General features: G+C 52.5%; 8 protein-coding genes across 8 annotated transcripts; 3 read left to right on the top strand and 5 right to left on the bottom strand.

The window, feature by feature from the left end:
* Positions 1-229: 229 nt before the first annotated feature.
* Positions 230-737, bottom strand: ALTATR162_LOCUS11255 (uncharacterized protein; the record flags this gene model as incomplete). Its single annotated transcript, XM_043318897.1, has 2 exons — positions 230-530; positions 607-737. 2 exons carry the CDS (start codon positions 735-737, stop codon positions 230-232), a joined length of 432 nt encoding a protein of 143 aa, XP_043174832.1.
* A 2,540-nt stretch (positions 738-3,277) lies between these two features.
* Positions 3,278-4,366, bottom strand: ALTATR162_LOCUS11256 (uncharacterized protein; the record flags this gene model as incomplete). Its single annotated transcript, XM_043318898.1, has 5 exons — positions 3,278-3,551; positions 3,599-3,670; positions 3,792-3,854; positions 4,127-4,156; positions 4,317-4,366. The coding sequence occupies 5 exons, from the start codon at positions 4,364-4,366 to the stop codon at positions 3,278-3,280; spliced, it is 489 nt and encodes a 162-aa protein (XP_043174833.1).
* Positions 4,367-5,027: 661 nt separating this feature from the next.
* On the top strand, positions 5,028-8,672 carry ALTATR162_LOCUS11257 (uncharacterized protein; the record flags this gene model as incomplete). Its single annotated transcript, XM_043318899.1, has 3 exons — positions 5,028-7,082; positions 7,147-8,149; positions 8,200-8,672. The coding sequence occupies 3 exons, from the start codon at positions 5,028-5,030 to the stop codon at positions 8,670-8,672; spliced, it is 3,531 nt and encodes a 1,176-aa protein (XP_043174834.1).
* Positions 8,673-9,661: 989 nt separating this feature from the next.
* Positions 9,662-11,691, bottom strand: ALTATR162_LOCUS11258 (uncharacterized protein; the record flags this gene model as incomplete). Its single annotated transcript, XM_043318900.1, has 2 exons — positions 9,662-9,919; positions 9,982-11,691. The coding sequence occupies 2 exons, from the start codon at positions 11,689-11,691 to the stop codon at positions 9,662-9,664; spliced, it is 1,968 nt and encodes a 655-aa protein (XP_043174835.1).
* Positions 11,692-12,013: 322 nt separating this feature from the next.
* ALTATR162_LOCUS11259 (uncharacterized protein) lies at positions 12,014-13,502 on the bottom strand (the record flags this gene model as incomplete). Its single annotated transcript, XM_043318901.1, has 2 exons — positions 12,014-13,024; positions 13,071-13,502. 2 exons carry the CDS (start codon positions 13,500-13,502, stop codon positions 12,014-12,016), a joined length of 1,443 nt encoding a protein of 480 aa, XP_043174836.1.
* Positions 13,503-13,672: 170 nt separating this feature from the next.
* On the top strand, positions 13,673-15,037 carry ALTATR162_LOCUS11260 (uncharacterized protein; the record flags this gene model as incomplete). The annotated part of the gene is made up of 1 exon (XM_043318902.1): positions 13,673-15,037. One exon carries the CDS (start codon positions 13,673-13,675, stop codon positions 15,035-15,037), a length of 1,365 nt encoding a protein of 454 aa, XP_043174837.1.
* Positions 15,038-15,331: 294 nt separating this feature from the next.
* Positions 15,332-16,486, bottom strand: ALTATR162_LOCUS11261 (uncharacterized protein; the record flags this gene model as incomplete). Its single annotated transcript, XM_043318903.1, has 1 exon — positions 15,332-16,486. One exon carries the CDS (start codon positions 16,484-16,486, stop codon positions 15,332-15,334), a length of 1,155 nt encoding a protein of 384 aa, XP_043174838.1.
* A 797-nt stretch (positions 16,487-17,283) lies between these two features.
* On the top strand, positions 17,284-19,070 carry ALTATR162_LOCUS11262 (uncharacterized protein; the record flags this gene model as incomplete). The annotated part of the gene is made up of 3 exons (XM_043318904.1): positions 17,284-17,911; positions 17,988-18,024; positions 18,080-19,070. 3 exons carry the CDS (start codon positions 17,284-17,286, stop codon positions 19,068-19,070), a joined length of 1,656 nt encoding a protein of 551 aa, XP_043174839.1.
* Positions 19,071-19,596: the final 526 nt, after the last annotated feature.

Genomic DNA, 19,596 nt, shown 5'->3' on the forward strand with positions numbered 1-19,596 from the left:
CTACACCTTGGAGAAGATGTACAAGAGAAAGGCATTGCAGCATAAGAGGTATCGAGCGCGCGCAGTCCACTAAGAGAAAAGTCTCCTAGTCGGTACCATTCCATAAATCCAGCAAGATTCCAAAGTCCAAAACGCCCATCGAACGCATCTCCTTTCGCGCCATCATAACAGCTTGATGACGAAACTATCGTTCGATTTCCGTCCCCTTGGTATCTACCATACAAACGCATCAACCCTTGTGGGGTGGTGGACCAGGCGGCGGCGCATACCCTCCACCGTATGTAGGCTGGGGACTCTGGAGCTCAACGCCGTTCTGCTGGCCGTAGTAACCTTGGTTGGCGCCTCCGCCACCGTAGTATCCGTTGTTGTTGTTGTTTGTGGCAGCGGAGTATGGTGGGGCGGGTTGTTGTTGGTTATTGTAGTAGGGTGCGGCGGTTTGATTGTTGTTGTAGGCGCCGGGACGCGCTGCCCAGCCTGTGCCGTAGAAGGGTTGGCGACCGGCTTTGCGGCGGCGGCGGGCTGTTAGGCAACTAAAGATTGAGGGTTAGAATGTGTCTTGGGTGGGCAGGCAAGTTAGATGGATGGAGAGAGAGAGAGAGGACTTACGAGCATAGTACGAAGAGGAGTAAGAAGCCCAAGACGACTACTACCAGGACAACCCAGCGTACCCAGTTATTCCATGCTGAGCTCCTGCAGCGGTAGGCGCGTCCGTTGCTATAGCAAGTCCTATAGGCCATTGCGTATTAGAATCCGATGTTTGTATGTGGTGTCGCGAATATTGATTAATCGAGATGCGCAAGTGTGGAGGAGAAAAGCGCAAAATGTTGGTAGCAAACGTTGTATGACGAAGACAAGAGAGAAAGAGAGGAAACGACGTATTGTTGTAGGGCACGCATCGATAGTGAAGTTGCCGTGATATGCGGCGGCAGGCTGGGCGCAACGACGTTGTGACGTCGTCTGTCGCAGACACACCAGCCAGGACCAAGCCGATCCGTTGATCCACCAAGCTCGCTTTCCCCAGAATAATAGTGCTACTGCGCCGCTTGTGATGCGCAACTAAATTGTTGGCACCGCCACTTGCAACAAACGATGGGGTAGGAAGAATGACGATGAATCGCGCACAACTTACTCGTCGCCGTAATCAGGTCCATAGTATACTTGTCTACTTTGTAGATGCATCGTCGTAAGCGTAAATTAATTGTTGCTTTGTTAGGGCAAAGGATATATATGTATTGCCAGTAGGAATTTGAGCTGAAGGTGAGTAAGAGAGACCAAGAGCTACGATGAAGAGTAGAATAGAGAGAATCTGAAGAGCAGGGTTCCCGAACTGCTCTTATGACGATATACGCTCGAGAGGGGAAAGATGTGTCTCCCGGTGCTCAGCCACAAGCCAAGATGGCCCTAGGCCCTAGTTCTGCAATGCCGGCGCGCCCGCTCCAAACGGGTAAAGCGGAGATGGCGAGGGAAGTTCGGTGACGATTACTATGCTTACTGCTACGTTATTGGTTGGCGGGAAGGGCTTTTTCGAACTGCTGATTGTTCCTGCCAGCTGCGGAGGCGCAGTTACGATAGAAGATGGGGCAACGTTGTTCCTAGCCTATTCTCGAAGACTGGAGGGGGATTGTGTGGCGAAAGAATGTGCCATGCTGCTCATCTGGCCGGCCTCGATGAGGATGACCGGAGGGACTCGGTCGTTGGACTATGTCTCTTGGGGAACCCTTGAAGTTGCTGCGCCTGGTGCTTTCGTAATGTATGCTTAGTCTAGGCTAACTGTACGTACCTCAACGTCTCAGTTGCGAGACATCCGCGTTGGATCGTGTCAGCGGTGCGCATGAGGTTTTGCGTTGCGTGTTCACTTGGCTGCCGACGGCGTGAGATGGTCACACCACACGTGGCTCATGATACTTTGTCGGGTGTTCTTTGTGGGACCAAGGCTGTCTTGGTTAGAAAGGTCCCAAGTTGCAAATCTGGCGATGGGCATGGCTGTCGCGCAAGTCTTTCGAGTGCAGAAGAAAACACCAACGACCACAGGAATCCTGCAAGGTGCTTTAACATGTAATCATTCGTAGAGCGATATTCGAACGACTGACGTACCATACCCTCCCTTGTGTACATCTACATCCGCCTACATGCACCCCACCCCATACTCTCACCGCGCCACACCCATCCAAACCCACCCACGCCACAAACCCTCAACCCATCTCTCCCCATCGCCATCGCGAATATCTACCCACTTCCCCGTCTTCCCCCTCCAGCTCGTCGGCTGCCCATCCAAGCATCCCATTCCTCGCAAACAAGAGACAGGGGCTCGCATTGCTCAAACACGATTCGACCAATCATATAGCCTCTGCTCAAGATTTCCTGGGAGGCGCTAATGCAGGATGAGTTGTTCAATTGTTGATGGCATGGATTTTGCTTAGGTCCCACCCCGTTTTCCTGCGAGCGGGTGTGAGTTATGCGAAACAATAGTTGTTTGCTTTCCTCTCGTGCATTGATTCTGTCCTCTTTCACCCCTCTTGCCTGGTGGCGTTGTTCGTTTTTGTTGCAATGTTTGGCGCAAATTGCTGCTTCCGCGGCGCTACAAAGTACTGGAGTCATTGAGCCATGTGCAACACGGGAATTTGCGCACCAGAACGCGAGGAGGCCCGCTTGAGAAAGAGTCACGACGAGCGCCTGCGCATGCAATTGCACTGCAATCCTCGACAAACACCCATCCGGACAACTTGTCAGTACGAAGCCGAATGTCGCGCATCTGCAGACCAGGCACACAAGAGTCACGAGGGTCAGGACAGCACTAGCCGACGGTCGACACACGACAGAGATGAAGATATCATTATATCGCTGTAAACTCAGGTCACTCCGTATGGAGTCGAACAAGAGACGAAGCATGCACAACCGTACATGTCATTCATACCTGGAGCAAAATCTTCCGCCTTTTCTTAGCCGCTACATGTTCGCTGGAATAGGAAACAAAGAGGACAGTACATGATGAGGAAGGAGCAGTCGCCGTCATAATGATATGAAAGAAGTAAATGTGTCGAGCTGGGGAACTGGAATGGCCATCGCTAGCCTGCAGAGCGATCTGCCCGTCTTTTCTTCCATCAAGTCGTAAGAATCATTAAAGATGTCATGTAAAGCTGACGACCGTAATTCATGAGAACGTAGGCACGTCGTCATCGTGAAGTTGCGAAAACACCAAACCCAGTCGAATGCGTTGCGAACGGCACCTGACCAACGCGGTCACGTTACGTCGGTGGAATACGAACAACATAATACCTCACTTGCTGGCTCGCGCAATCAACCACTGGAGAACAGCGTCGAGGTTGGTCTCCTCCTTTGCGCTGATGCCGTAGCAGCTCACCTCTCGGTGCGACACTGACTTCAAGTCAAGCGCTTCGATCAGCTCATCTACCGAGAGCTTGTTGGGCAAGTCGGACTTGTTGCCCAGGACAAGAAGAGGAATGCCTTCTAGAGCGGGCTTCTCTAACAGGAGCTTCAGCTCTTCGCCAGCGACCGGCAGAGCCTCCTTATCAGCCGAGTCGACGATGAACCTATTACGATGAGCGACAGGATGCTATCACATGCAGAAGAGACGTACACAATGGCATTCACACCGCGGCAGTACCGCTCCCACATGGAACGAAACCTAGGTTGGCCTCCGAGATCCCAACTGTTGCCGCTGGTCAGCAGATGCGCCTCCCGACTAGTAGATTGTCCTGCACCCCGCAAGGCTGGGCTTGGCGCTGCAAGAGCCGGACATGCGTGACCAGGGAGACACGGGAAGCACTCACCACTTCAAGGTTACATGACCTTTCTGGACGCGCTTCATATTGAAGCCAACAGTCGGGATGGAGCTAGGACCAGTCAGCGCATGGCCCAGCTACGGTGGCGCTCATGGTTGCGCAAAGCAGTAGCTTCGGGATACGGATGAAACAACGTCACCGCCGGCTTGCGCAACTCGGGACGGATGTAGACCTACTCGACAGTAAACTCTCCTCCCTATACGACGATGGGTCAGCTCGCATTCATCACAATTGATGATGTCGACACAGGGGGGGCTTTCCGCATCAGGAAGAGACTCACCGCCAGAACTCTCAACAGCGAAGTCTTGCCAGCGTTTTGCAACCCGATCATGGTGATGTCCATCTCAGTCGCCCTGAATGGTGTCAGTGGTCATCAGCCGACTCATGTTATCGTCGCCCGTGACTTTGCTTTTTTGTGTGGACGGAAGCTGAGCAGTTGGCGGAGTATCAAATAGCGCATCAGGCATCGACGCGTGCAGAGTTGATCAAGTAGAAAAGGACAGGTAGGCATACCAGAACAGGCGGAGCAGCCAGTCATAGATGCGACGGAACAGGTTCGCCATGGCGGTTATCAGGGCGAGTTCTGACTCGGTGCTGGAGTGGTCTGGTCGGGAGGAGTGGTGATGTACGGGCGATGGAGGGAAGTCTGGGAACCTTGATCCTTGCTGCGGGGCATGTAGTAGGCGTGATCGCCGTAGTCTTAGCAGCAACAACAGGCAAATGGACGACTTGTCCAGAGTTGTAAGCGGATGCAAAGAGCGCAGGCAATGCTGTGAGGAAGTAGAGAAGCAGAGCTGTGCCGCCCTAACGAAAGCCCGGAGTGGTTCACGCTGCAGCACAGTGATGGAGCCGCCGCGGCGTGTGACTTTGGCCAACGCGCTAGGCAGGGGTGGCCTATCGGACTAGTCTAGTAAAAAAGTTCGAGATTGGCGTCGCATCTTCACAATCGCGCTGCAGCTTGCCAACGCGACAACCCAAATACGCTGGGATAATACAGCGCATACCGTTGCAAGTAGCGCTTTTTGTTCCCGATTCAAAGTGCAAACATAGCCCAGGAAATCATGGCGCCTGCCGCAAGGGCCGACAGCCCTCAGGAATGGTCGACCAAGGCAAGAGACTACTTTTCTGACATATTCATACCACGTCTAATAGCTACTCCAGTTTGATACCCTCAGGCGGCATGACCTGTTCCGCAACCCCCCAACGGACAAGACGGCATATCCCATGCTCGCTGCCGCCGTAGACCCCCACATCAACTCGTTCAACACCATCTTCACTCCCGGCGGTCAACTAGCCCAGGGCATACGAGACATTGGCACCAAGATCTTCCTCGACGGCGACCCATACGCAGCACCTGAAGACGCAGGCCAGAGAAATCGTCTCTCGTTGCGCATCCAAGATGTCTTCCTCGACAAGCCAGTCCTGCCGCCGACCAACAAGGTTGCGCTCAAGAACCGAAACATTTATCCCGCCGAGGCCCGAGAACGACATGCTTCCTACCGCGGCAAGATGCGCGCACGACTCGAGTGGAGGGTCAACAACGGAGATTGGCAGGAGGACGTCGTTGATCTCGGCGGTGTACCCGTCATGCTGAGATCAAACCGCTGCCAGCTCGAAGGCATGTCGCCAGCGGCATTAGTAAAGGCGAAAGAAGAGTCCGACGAGCTAGGTGGCTACTTCATCGTCAACGGCATTGAGAAGATTATCCGTCTCCTCCAGGTCAATCGTCGCAACTACCCCATGGCCATCAAGCGTGGCGCCTTCACCAATCGTGGTCCCGGTTACACCCAGTTCGGTATCCAGCTCAGATCGATGCGACCCGACCAAACTTCGCAAACCAATGCCCTGCACTACCTCAGCGACGGCAACGTAAACTTCCGTTTCTCATGGCGCAAGGCGGAATACCTGGTCCCCATCGTCATGGTGATGAAGGCTTTGGTCGAGACCAACGATCGCGAGATTTTCGAGGGTCTGGTTGGTGCAGCTGGCTCAGAAGGTCTTGAAGAGAAGCAATTCGTTACCGACCGAGTAGAGCTGCTACTCCGTACATACAAGGTCTACGGGTTGCACACAAAAGCCAAGACTCGCGCCTATCTTGGTGGAAAGTTCAAGGTTGTACTTGGTCTGCCCGCCGACGTCACCGACGAGGAGGCTGGTACTGAATTCCTTCGCAAGATCGTTCTACCCCATCTAGGCTGCGTAAATGTTACACCGAGCCAGGACGCCGACAAGTTCAGGATGCTGTTATTCATGGCTAGGAAGCTCTACGCTTTGGTCGAAGGCGATTGCGCTGTCGACAACCCGGATGCGGTCCAGAACCAGGAAATCCTACTAGGTGGACAGCTCTACGGCATGATCTTGAAGGAGAAGTTGGAGGAGTGGCTAAACAGCTTCCAGCTCGTCCTGAGGGAGTGGTGCAGGAAGACAGAATACAAGCCCTTCACGTCTCAAGAATTCACAAAGGATTGGAACTCTAGGATTCTTCGACGGACACAATCTAATCTCGGTCAAGCTATGGAGTATTTCCTCAGTACGGGCAACCTTATCAGTCCGACAGGTCTCGACTTGCAGCAAACATCTGGATACGTCGTGGTTGCCGAGAAATTGAATTTCCCTCGATTCATCTCACATTTCCGAATGGTACATAGAGGTGCCTTCTTCGCTCAGCTCAAGACAACAACTGTCCGAAAGCTGCTTCCTGAGTCGTGGGGATTCATGTGCCCTGTGCATACTCCTGACGGTAGTCCCTGCGGACTTCTCAACCACTTCGCGCACAAGTGCAAGTTAGCAACTTCCAACCTCGATGTCTCGGCAATTCCCAATCTTGTTGCACAACTGGGTGTATCGAGCAAATCATCCGCCTCTCTAGAAGCGAGTGTGGTCGTGCAACTGGATGGTCGGGTCCTGGGATTCTGCTCGCCCAAGCAAGCCAAGGTCATCGCGGATACGCTTCGTTACTGGAAGGTCGAAGGCTCGCATAACGTGCCATTGGAGATGGAGATTGGCTACATCCCCGGATCTAACGGAGGTCAGTACCCAGGTGTCTACATGTTCTCGCAAAGTTCGCGAATGTACAGACCTGTCAAGTACCTGCCTCTCGGCAAGACAGACTACGTGGGACCGTTCGAACAACCATACATGTCGATTGCATGCACAGATGCCGAGATTGTATCTGGTGATTCGACGCATGTCGAGATTGAGCCCACGAACATCTTCAGCATCATTGCCAATCAAACACCCTTCTCGGATTTCAACCAGTCGCCGCGTAATATGTACCAGGTAAGTTGTGACTGTACGAAATGCATGTGAGACATGTACTGACTTTGAATCTTCTCAATTACAGTGCCAAATGGGTAAACAATCGATGGGTACACCAGGAACTGCTACTGCATACCGAACCGACAACAAAACCTACCGCCTACAGACCGGCCAAACCCCGATCGCCCGGCCTCCATTGCACAACGAGTACGGTATGGACAACTTCCCGAACGGAATGAACGCCGTTGTAGCTGTCATCTCCTACACTGGATACGACATGGACGACGCTATGATCTTGAACAAGTCATCACACGAGCGCGGCTTCGGCCACGGAACTGTCTACAAGACAAAGATCTGCGACCTCGAGGAAGGTAGCCGAAGGAATCGATCAAGCAGGACAGTGACCAAGCTGTTCGGCTTTGCTCCTGAGGGTTTAGTCAAGGCCGCATCCAAGGAAACTCTTGATGAAGATGGTCTCCCTCGTATTGGAACGATGCTGCGATCTGGCGATGTCATTGCTGCATGGCACACCGTTTCGTATGACCCGGCTACCGGCGACTACGTCAACCGAGACGGTCAGACACAGTACTTCAAATACAAGGACGATGAACTCGCTTTCGTCGAAGAAGTCCGCATCATCGGCGCCGAGGATGGAGCACAGCCTTGCCAGAAACTCAGTATCAAACTACGCATTCCTCGATCTCCTGTTGTTGGTGACAAGTTCTCGTCCAGACATGGACAGAAGGGTGTCGTCAGTCAAAAATTCCCCACGCCAGACATGCCATTCTCCGAAAGTGGTATGCAGCCCGACGTCATTATCAACCCTCACGCTTTCCCCTCGCGAATGACAATCGGCATGTTCGTCGAGTCGCTAGCTGGAAAGTCTGGAGCGCTTCACGGCATGGCACAGGATTCGACGCCCTTCCGCTTTGATGAGCAGAACACGGCTGTCGACTACTTCGGTCATCAGCTATCGAAAGCGGGTTACAATTACTACGGCAACGAGCCTATGTACTCGGGTATCACTGGACAGGAATTGCACGCAGACATCTACATTGGCGTCGTTTACTACCAACGTCTACGACACAGTAAGTTCTTCTTCTGGTTATAATTCAGACTGCCACTAACAATTACGCAGTGGTCAACGACAAGTTCCAAGCCAGAACTACTGGTCCCGTGGTATCCACGACAGGACAGCCCATCAAGGGAAGAAGCAAGGGAGGTGGTATCCGTGTCGGAGAGATGGAACGCGATTCTCTACTTGCCCACGGCACAGCCTTCCTTCTTCAAGACCGCTTGATGAACTGCTCCGATTACACCAAAGCAGCCATCTGCCGTACCTGCGGCTCTTTCCTCAGCACAACTCCTACCGTCAACGAGTACGGCCGCAAAAAGGACAGGAGCGGCAAGGACATTACGATCCGCTGCAGGAGGTGTGCCGTGTTGGCCGACAACAACAGCAGCAAGGCCGATCTGTGGATGGATGCACAGGGTCTGCGATACTCTGGCGGCGAAGACGTTGCCGTGGTCGCGGTCCCTGGTGTGCTCAAGTTCCTTGATATTGAGTTGGCCAGCATGGGTGTCAGACTCAAGTTCAACGTCGGGCCATGAAGAGTTGGCAAGAGTTGACGGGTCTAGATCAAGGTCATTGAAACGTGTTTTGCGCATTTTCATCGGCGTACTTTTGGTTTATGATATTGGACTAAAAGTCGGCTTAGCAGCATTAATGGGCGTTTTGGTGCACGATGTGAATGAGTATAGAGTGTACAGCATGAATTGAGGCATATCTTTCGTTTTTTTCTTTTCTTCTCTTTTCTTTTCTGCGTACAGTGCTTCCGCTAAGTGAATCGTGAAATGCCTCAACACATTATCACAATTAACATATAATTCCAATATGGTGACTTGCACGAAACTACGGTAAAGCCCTATACAACAATTCATACGATTACTGCTTGATGAACTCTAAAATTGTATTCCTTGCACACTAATCGTTTCTTGTAGTAACATCTATGCTTACTCCACCTTTCAGGGACCCTGACACAATACTCACAAGGCCTATTCTCATCACAAAGAATATGTCGACGCCGACAGGGGATACAGGGAAGAGACCTTGTATTTCTTCTGCGGCCCATGCTTGTAGTATCATAGACACATACAGTCTTGTCTCTGATTGCAATACAGGGTGTGCAGACAGTTCCGTCATTACAATTGCTGTTGCCACTCTCTGTGCAAGGTACACACATCCTCACTAATGACGGCGAAGAAGAAGAGGAAGTGCGAGTCATACTAGGGAAATTAGGTTGGGTTTTTGGAATGGGCGACTGGAATTCTTTGAACAGGTGACTGTAGTCTTGGAATATGCAAATAGAGTTTTGGAATAGGCGGTAATGTAGTGATGGTTTCGGCGACGGGATTGGTTTCCGGGTTGACGAAAGCCTCTCGTCGTGTGAGGATGATTACGATCATGACGAGGATATTGTTCCGAAGACGAAGAAGCGCGAGTAGCACTAGTGGAACTGGGTTGTATTTCTCGAAGCAGTAAAGTCCCGAGTTTCAGCTCGAAGGCTTCGTCTTCCACGATATGACGTTCTTTCTCCAGACTAAAAGTCCGCTTTTCCGCCCATGACCTTCGCAGCATTGACAGCACTCATTTTGTTCGCCCAACCCTGTGCAGGAACAATCTTGCGCACTGTCCGCACTTCATCAGATGCGTAGCCGGGAATGCGAATGTTGTAGTTGCGCTCGAGTATGACTTGAATGTCGCGGATGTCGAGCTGGGGTGAATCGCGGAGCTTGGAGAGTTTGCAGGCGTTGCTGATGACGTTGTCGACGAAGTCATCGGCGAGTTGAAGGACAGCCTGTATGAAATCGACTGGTTAGAGATGTTTATGTGCAAGAAAGGAAGTTGGAAATATCTTACCTCTTCAACCTCTGGTGTCAACGCCTCCTCTGATCCGCCTGTTACCTGCCGAACGAGCTCGTCCAATTTGCGCTTGCTGAGTACCCGGTCGCCCTCACCTTCGAGCTGGAATGGGGGTGGTCGTGGGATGACAGGCTGACCCATTGGACCGGGCGCGCCATTTGTAGGACCGCTCATGGTAGGTCGAGCTTGTCCCATATGGACGGCTTGTGGTGAAGTCACGTTCAGATGGCGTGGGATAGGCATCTTTGGGTTGTTCAGCTGCTCGCGCTCGCGGCTTCCAAAGTTGCCGCCCTGTCCGCCTTGCTGCATCGGGGTATTTGTGCGTTGGGGATCAGTGTAGGATCGGTTCGCGGCACTGACTGCGGCTTGGTGTGAGAGAGGGACTGGCGGACCAGGCGCGTTCGATGCGGCTGATTGTGGGTGTGGTGAGTTGCTCTGCTGGTGCGTATTCGCTTGCATGGGGTTGATTTGAGGTCGCTGCTGTTGTTGCTGCTGCTGTTGGTGGAAGTTCTGTTGCTGCTGTCCTTGTTGCGCAAACTGCGGCATCTGGTTTGGTGGCATCGTCTGCGAGTGAGGCGCTGGTGGAGGTCGAGCTTGCTGCTGTTGTTGCATTTGTTGCTGTTGCGGAAGTGAAGGCGGAAGCTGCTGATTGTGTTGTTGATTGTGCTGCTGTGGTGGTCCCTGCTGGTGATTTGCCTGGCCTGTCTGCATATTGAACTGTGGTTGAGGTTGGGGTTGAGTTTGTGGTTGTGGTTGTGGTGCCTGTCCGCCCTCAATCTTGATCTGCGGCTCCTCTTTCACCTGAGGTTGCGCAGGCATGTTAGGCAGTGAAGGCTGGCGCTGAAGCGGTTGTGGCTGCTGCTGCTGCTGTTGTTGTTGTTGCTGAGGGGGCGATTGCGCTGGGTTCTGACCTTGAGGTTGTGCCTGGCCTTGGGAGTTTTGCTCGCGCTCCTCCTTCCACTGCTTTTGCATGGCCCTGAACTTATCAATCTGAGCCTTGATCTTGGCAGCTTCCTTCTCGATGTTGTTCTTCATCATGAGCCGCTCCTGAGGTAGTTCCTGCCCGTTGTTCTGCCGTTCAGTCAATTCTTGGATAATCCTCCGTCTTTGCTCGGTCAAGGTAGCTTGTTTGGCAAGCATGTTCAGATAACCAGTCCGGTACTCCTTCAATTTATTCTCGTACTCGGGTGTGCCCGGCGTAGGTCCATTCGTTGGTCCCTGCATAGGGAAGTCGTGGACATGCTTAACGATAGCAGGATCAACTTGGCCGCGCCCTGGGTTCTGGGCTTGGTTGGATGACTGCTGTCCTTGGGGTTGCGGGTTGGCTGGCGCGCTGACGCCTTGGGCTTGAGCTTGACCCCCTTCTTGCTTGACAGCGTTAGCGTTCTGCTGGCCGGCTGCACTAGACTGTCCAGCTTGTCCTTGGGGTTGATTTCCCTGTTGCTGCTGTGCCTTCATCTTGGCGCGGTATTGGCGTTCGCGTCCGATGAACTTTTGCGACCATTCCGTTAGCTTCTGACGCGCGTTGGTATTTTCCTGACTGCCTTGCGGGTTGTTATTGAAGATGGTCCAGAAGTTCTGCATGATTAAGCGATACTTCTGCTTCTCGTCTTCTGGGAGACATTGCAGCTTAAGTATATCATCGGGCCGTAGCAGCTGTTGACCTTGCTGGCCGCCGCTGGCTTGCTGGGGCTGGGAATCGCTCATATCGAGGGCAGCGGACTTCCGAGCCGCACGTTGGAGGGAGGTTGAGTCGTATACGAGCTTTGGTATGGGAAGACGTAGTGGTTGTGTCGCGTAGTTGCTGCGATTAGAAATTGTGTGGGCGGAGATGGAGATTTGGTGTGTGATGTGAGATGTTGGGGAGTGATGAGGTTTGGAGTAATGGTCAATGGAAGGCCAAGCACTCGACCACTACCAGGTCGCGCGTTTGTACCGCACGTGCACGCGTCCTGCCTCACAACACAACTGTAGAGCCCACAAAGGATAATTGTAACATGTCCCAATTACGTTCAATGTCTAACTAGACCTATTCTTCCGATGCAAAAGGTATCTGACTACTCTCAGAACCCGTTTTCGCAGCCTCGGCCTTTGCGAGCGCCTGCTCTCTGGTATTTCGGACCTCCCACTCGAATTCCTTCAGTGCCCTCATCTCGCTACCAACAAACAACAACCCCATTAGTCCATCGATTACACCCACACTGAATCCCAGTGTGCTCAGCAACATCAGTATGAAGGAAACGTAGTTTTTCGGCGACCACCAGACACCTATTAGACAGCCAACCGAGAAGGAGAGCTGGTAGAAGAAGTGGCCTATGCGCAGCTTGCGCTGTATCCTTTCTCGGACTTGATACTTGAGTATCATTGCCATGATCTCGTCGTAGACCTCGATTGGCAGATAGCGTTCAGGCAATGCCCACGGGGATAGTTGTATGGCTGATGGCGCAGTAGTGGTCCTTGTCAATGTCGCTTCGACCGAGAAATGGTCACTCAGGGAACAGTGTAGCGTGGGATGACGCATGGCCATACCCACGTTTGCTTCTCTAAGCGTCCACTCAGCTTTCTCCTCTTTTGTTTCCGGGTTGTGGTATCGGCCGCTGCTGAAGAAGACGTAGTCAAGTCGTTTCGCGTTTGGATCTGGGACGGCAGGGTCTATCTGCACATTCTCGCCTTTGGTGAGACGCCTCTGCTGTCCTTTGTTCCACCTCCAAGAGTTCAGCTCACTATCGCATGTTGCACCATTGACAGTCATGTTGTACTGTGCCGATGGCATTGGCACGCCGCGTAACTGCTCAACTTTGTCTTTGGCTGCGCCGATGGAGGATTCGGGATGGAGTATACGCCACACGTCTTGGACAGGCGAATGCGTTTCTATGATACGGTGTGCGAGGGATAGGGGAATCATGTTGAAGTCGCCCATGCCGATGACGAGGTGTCCGCGTTCGGCCGCGGCGCGCATGAGTTTTGTGATCTCCCATGCTTGGCTTGTTCGGTGACAGATGTAGGAGTCGTGTGGTTCGCGTTCGTAAGGGGCGTGAAGCTTCCGATATCAGTACGTGTGCATTGTATATGAGAGAGTGGCATACATGTGTACAAAACACTTCTGCGATGTCCCTCTTCGAAGGACCCATCTGTATCCTCGCACATGCAACGCCCTTGCCAACGAACCAATCTCCGCGGTAGAATGCAGCAGGCCGTCCATTCAATGGATACCGCACCATATTGCTCTCGACAATGGGCCATCGTGACAGAATGACCAAACCACCACCGAAGCATCCGCTGTGATAGAACTTCCCATACGGCAGTATATGTCGTGTCTTTTCCCGAATGGCATGGTAGTCTTGCTGTGTCCAGCACTCCTGGAGGCCTACAATGTCTGGCTGCGGATTGGCTGCGGCGATCTGGACACCGATTTCCGTAAGACGCTCATTGCGAAGTTTGGAGATGAACTTGAGTCCCCAGCAATTGAGCGACAAGATGCGTATGTTGGAAGGTGGTGAGGCGGGTTGTGAAGCCATTGTGAGAGTTGACGTGAGTTACACCGACGAGCTATGATGCAACTGGGGAAAATGTACCTGAGACGCTGCAGGGATGCCAGTTACCGCCTGCACGCTAACTTTCCTATTGCCGATCAGTCGCGTTTTCCCCATTCACTACGCAACATCCAACCACCAACTCAGTACTGAACATGGACTCTACGCGGTCAACCCCACCCAAAAGAAGACGCGACGATGAAGACGGCTCCGATGACGAACGACCGCGCAAACGCTCCGCTTCCCATGAGCCGCCCAATGCCTCACCAAGCTACAGGATAGCGGAACGACCCGCGCGCCGGTATAGCAGAGGTGACAGCGAAGAGGAGCAACGCGAGTACAGAGACAGGCGGCCTTCATACTCACCCTCGCCATCACGGTCACGACGTTCAAGCTCCTCATCCTCCTCGCGGCGGCGCCACACTTCCTCGCGCTCGAAACCTACCTCCCTGCACTATGCGCCTACGCTCATCCTGCGCGGCCACAAGAAAGCCATATCCTGCGTCAAATTCTCCCCAGATGGCCGCTACATCGCCTCTGCGTCCGCCGACTGCACAATCAAGATTTGGGACGCCAGGACAGGAGCACTCGAACACACGCTTGAAGGCCACCTCGCCGGTATCAGCACAATATGCTGGTCTCTGGATTCCAAGATCCTGGCCAGTGGCTCAGACGACAAGAGCATACGGCTATGGGATACAACAACCGGACTAGCACATCCAACCCCTTTCATTGGTCACCACAACTACGTCTACAGCATAGCCTTCAGCCCCAAAGGCAACATGCTCGTCTCCGGCTCCTACGATGAGGCAGTCTACCTCTGGGATGTGCGCGCCGCCCGAGTAATGCGCTCTCTCCCCGCTCACTCCGACCCCGTCGGCGGTGTAGATTTTGTCCGTGACGGCACTCTCATCGTCTCGTGTTCCCACGATGGCCTGATCCGCGTCTGGGACACAGCAACAGGCCAATGTCTACGCACCCTCGTCCACGAAGACAATGCCTCCGTCTCCTCCGTCATCTTCTCTCCAAACGGGAAATACATCTTGGCCTGGACCCTAGACTCATGCATCCGCCTCTGGAACTACATTGAAGGAAAGGGGAAATGTGTCAAGACGTATCAAGGTCATGTCAACAAGCAATATTCGCTTTCCGGAGCCTTTGGCACGTATGGCGAGACGGAGACTGGGCAGGAATATGCATTTATTGCGTCTGGAGATGAAGAGGGGCAGGTTGTGCTGTGGGATGTTGGTAGTAAGAATGTGCTGCAGAGGTTAGAAGGACACACCGATGCGGTGCTTTCTGTGCATACGCATCCCACCGAGAAGCTGATTGTTAGTGCGGGGTTGGATCGCACGATTAGGTTGTGGAGACCGACGGAGAGGAAAGAGATCAGTGCAGTGAAGACGGATGAGGGGGAGGACAAGGTGAATGGCGCGGGGCATGAGCCTGTTGTTAATGGGGTTAAAGAGGAAACGGATAGGGCCGATTCTCTTCCGCCTAATCCCTTCGCCGAGGACTGAGCAAGTCATTGATGAAAGAGACGAAAGGCGAAGACAACAAGTTGAGGTTGGATAGGTGGTTTACTTTTAGATACCCCGAGTAACTAGCGTTTGATTGCCAGTACGTACCCCTCTTCACCTTGTATTGTGTGAACCATCATATGTCAAAACGCCCTTGTCCCCTCATGCTACGCTTTTTGGTATACCCCAACGCCCGTCATGCAGCAAGCAAACCCCAATCTTCACTAAACGCCATGAAATGCACCACCCACCCACCCTTCCACCATCTCTTCCTATTTGCTCTACGTCTCAGTCTTAACTGAAATGTATGCCCTCCTGATTAAACGCATACAACAACTTCAAAAAGTCGCCCTCATCACACAACCTCGCCCGCTTATCCGCCAACTGTGTCTCATCCTCGAGCACCTTCCTCACCTTCTCCCTAACCAACTCGCTCAGCCTGCCCTTTCTCTTCCTGTTCACGCCATTCTGTCTCTTCTTACTCTCAGCCTGGAGTTGCTTGAAGAAGTCTGGAAGTTCGTCGTCTGGGTCATCAGGGTCGGAGAAGCCTTTGAATTCGTCATCAACGTCCATTTCCGCATCCCCATTGTCGTCAGCAGTTGCTTCAGAAGGATCGACAGGTGAATCATCAATCTCGATGTCGTTCTGCGCGCACCAAAGACGGTAGTTACTGCTCAGCAACTCCAACACAGCAGCCGTTCCCAGGAAACTCGCCCTCAGCGTCCTGTTCTTGCGTACAAAGCAGATACGTAGCAAGCCGTCCCACTCTTCATATGCGATTTGTGGTCGCGGGTTCTTGGGCTCGATGCGCACGACGTTGCTCTCTACCTGCGGCGGGGGGTTGAAGTTGTTACGTCCGACTTTCATTACGTGGCTGACTTTACTCCACATCTGTACATTTACGGAAAGTCTGGAATAGAGTTTTTCTCCTGGCCGAGCGAAGAGGCGCATGGCGAATTCACGCTGAAACATGAGTATGCAGCAGCGGGGCGGGTGTTGGAGGGCTAGTAGCTTAAAGACCAGAGGTGAGGAAATTTGGTAGGGCGTGTTGCTTATACAGACATCGAAACGTGGTAGTTCGGCTTTTATGACATCGCCCAAGCGGATTGTGAGCCGCTTTTCTTCTGGGCTGCCTTGGACTCGCTTTGTGAGTTCAGCGGCCATACGGGGATCCATTTCTACGGCTGTTACTTGTTTAGCGGCCTTGAGGATCAGAACTGTCAGGTTGCCGGTTCCGGGACCGACTTCGAGGACGTGGTCGCTTTGCTTTAGGTGTGCTTTTTGTACAATGGCCGTTGCGACACCAGGGTTTTTGAGGATATGCTGGCCGAGGTCTTTGTCCATCTTGAAGATTGAGTGCGCAGCAGAGGCTTTTGCTGAGGTTGGACGGGCGTAGGGAGAGGCATTGTTGTCAACGGCTTTTGTGCGCTTTTGCTTTGCTTTGGGCATCTTGGGTGGTATAGGTAGTCGAGGCTTAGGTGTAGTCGATTATGGATTTGGTGTGTTCTGGAAGATCGTGCGAGATCTTGGAGACGTTGCGACGGATTTGGGGGTGCAGTTTTGGTGGCTGCGAGTATTGGGCGAGCTTGCGATGGGTCGGCGTGGGCTGTTGGATCTGGGGACGATATTTTTTGGTGTTGCGGACTTATCGCGGGATTAAGACATGTGAGCGCGCGACTTAGCGTGGCGCGTCTGCTTCTCATGACGTTGAGGCGACCTTCATTGCATCTTCACAACCATTTCGCATTTTCTACTATCTCTGTATGAGAATACACTTCGTGAATCCACTCCCTGGTTGTTTTCGTTCATCGCATTTCCGCTCTTTTGGAACCATTGCAAACAGTCACTCCCTCCTGAAATACCCACCACTGCTGACACGCTCCTTTTCCAGCTCCTCCAACCTTCGCAGTCCTTACCAGCAACGCATTCACTCCCGCACCGCAACACGTGTCTCTGAATACCTAAATCTACAACCAAGCTCTCTGTTTCGACCTTCACCTGACCCACCATCGTCAAGAAATGATATCAGGACTGCCACCTTAAACGTCTTCTCTCACCTACTATCAGCCCGCTCCTCTCACCCTCACCGCCGTTACGCATATCCTAGTGCTCCTGCCCTCTATACAAGAAGGTTTTCGTCCTATAACCTCTGTCCCTCCTTCACTCCACTTCTTACTATTTCTGCCGCCTTAATTATCTCAGCTACCTCCATCAGGACCACCAACAAGCATCTGCCAACGCAAATCATGGCAAAGGAATTCTCTACTGTGTCCTCGGAATCGTCGCTCTCACCCCCTCCTGACAACATCGCGTCAGCCACCGAGACCGCTACTGTAGCTCAGCCAGCAGCGAACGGCAAGAAGAGAAAGGCTGAGACGACCCCGCGCACAAGGAGGACTGAAGCACAGCAAGTCAACGCCGAGGATGCTGCTGAGGGTGCTGGTTTGTCGTCTCGACCCAAGCGGCGCGCGATCAAGAAGGTGAAGGTTACAGAAGATGTTGAAGACGAGGTCGTGGCTCAAGAGAGTGGTGACGGCGAGGGAAAATCGAAAAAAGTCGTTGTGAGACTCAACAAGAAGGGCGCCGCTACGAAGAAGACCATGACGGAAGGCGATATGGTGGAGGACGAAGTCGATGCCGAGATTGCAATTGATGCAGGTCAAGATGGCAAGATCACAACCAAGACCTCCGTCAAGAAGACCATCAGAGGCAAGAAGACGAAGGCCAAGGACGAACATAGCGATCGTGAAGACAAGCCGAAGCCCAAGGCTAAGGCTAAGACCAAAGCCAAGACTGCAAAGATCCAACCACCCCGTGCAGAGCGCACCAAAGACATCAAGCATCGGATCGGTGCACACGTCAGCATCGCCGGAGGTTAGTCATGATTCCACCCATGATCTGCTGTTGGTAAAGATCATTGGCTAACATGGACCGGACAATCGTCGTTTAGGTGTGCACAATTCTATTGTCAACATGGTATACATCGGGTATGTCTTGGATCTTCACTTTATTACAGTGTCGAGTTGTCGCTAACATTCACAGGGCTAACGCCTTCGCTCTGTTCATGAAGAACCAGCGTAAATGGGAGTCTTCTGCCATGGATCCCGAACATGCAGAGTTGTTTATTCAAGGGTGTAAAGACCACAGCATCAACGCTGCAGAGTGCTGTCTGCCCCATGGCTCTTACCTGGTCAACCTTGCTCATCCCGATCCTGTTCGCATGAAGCAGGCCTACGACTCGTTCTTCGATGATCTGACACGTTGTCATGCGCTTGGCATCAGGCTCTACAACTTCCATCCTGGCAATGCAAATGCGACTACCCGCGAGGAGGGCATTCGGATCATTGCCGAGAACCTCAACCGAGCGCATGCGGATCCAGCGACTGGTAAAGTCGTTACCGTGCTTGAAACGATGGCATCTCTCGGTAATACCATCGGTGGCACATTTTCCGACCTCGCCGCTATCATCAACCTTGTCAAGGACAAGAGCCGTGTAGGTGTTTGTCTAGACACCTGTCATGTTTTCGCCGCTGGCTATGATTTGCGCTCACCTGAAGCCTACGCTGAGACCATGCAAAAGTTCGACAAGGAGATTGGACTAGAGTACCTCAAAGCCTTCCACGTTAACGATAGCAAGGCCCCATTGGCAAGTTACCGTGATATGCACGCCCGTATCGGAACCGGATACCTAGGTCTTCAAGCATTTCACAACCTTATGAACGACGAGCGATTCTATGGCCTTCCCATGGTTCTCGAAACACCTGTCGACACCATCGACGAGAACGGCAAGAAGATAGAGGATAAGGGTATCGATGCTCGTGAGATCAAGTTGCTTGAGAGCCTAGTCGGCATGGACAATAGCTCAGACGAGTTCAAGGCGCTCAGTACGCGTCTCCAAGACGAGGGTGCAGCCGAGCGTGTGCGCGTTGGCGATCAGGTACAGAGGAAAACCATCAAGGATGCGAAGCCGAAGAAGAAGCGCGCGACCAAGAAGAAGGATGAGAGTGAGGATGATGAGGATATGGAGGAATAAGAAACTGTCGCTTGAGCATATCAACCGGCGCCATCGATGGGATGGATGGCGTATACGAAACTACTTTGCCCTCTGGCAACGCTTCCGGCTCAAGTGTATTCCATTGACTATCTGATGGAAGTTGCAAGTTGGAAGTGGTGGAATGAGAGCAAGAAAAGCGGGTTGAATATGCGCTAAATGTACGGATCCTGGTCTCAGCCTTTTTATGCGATACCCCGTTTTATTTTATCAAGGGTATCTTCTTAGGCACATGCTTTGAGTATGTGCCGTGCAAATCTATAGGTTATCATCATGCGCGTACTACTGCTTAAGCGTCACTTGGCCTTGAGGATAGTACACTGCCAGGCATGACTTTACAGTCAAGTCTCATGGAGTCGCGGACATGCCGACGGTCTATGCCGAATATGTGTGCCGATCCGCTATGTGAATCGTATTGGACATAGGAAGGCTTACCTTGCGTCTGCTGCTATGTGATTACTGGTCAGATACTCATAGCAGGATCAGTAAGCATATATTCGTCCGCAGC

The sequence above is a fragment of the Alternaria atra genome, assembly GCF_907166805.1.
Source record: "Alternaria atra isolate CS162 genome assembly, contig: 35, whole genome shotgun sequence".
NCBI classification, from domain to species: domain Eukaryota; kingdom Fungi; phylum Ascomycota; class Dothideomycetes; order Pleosporales; family Pleosporaceae; genus Alternaria; species Alternaria atra.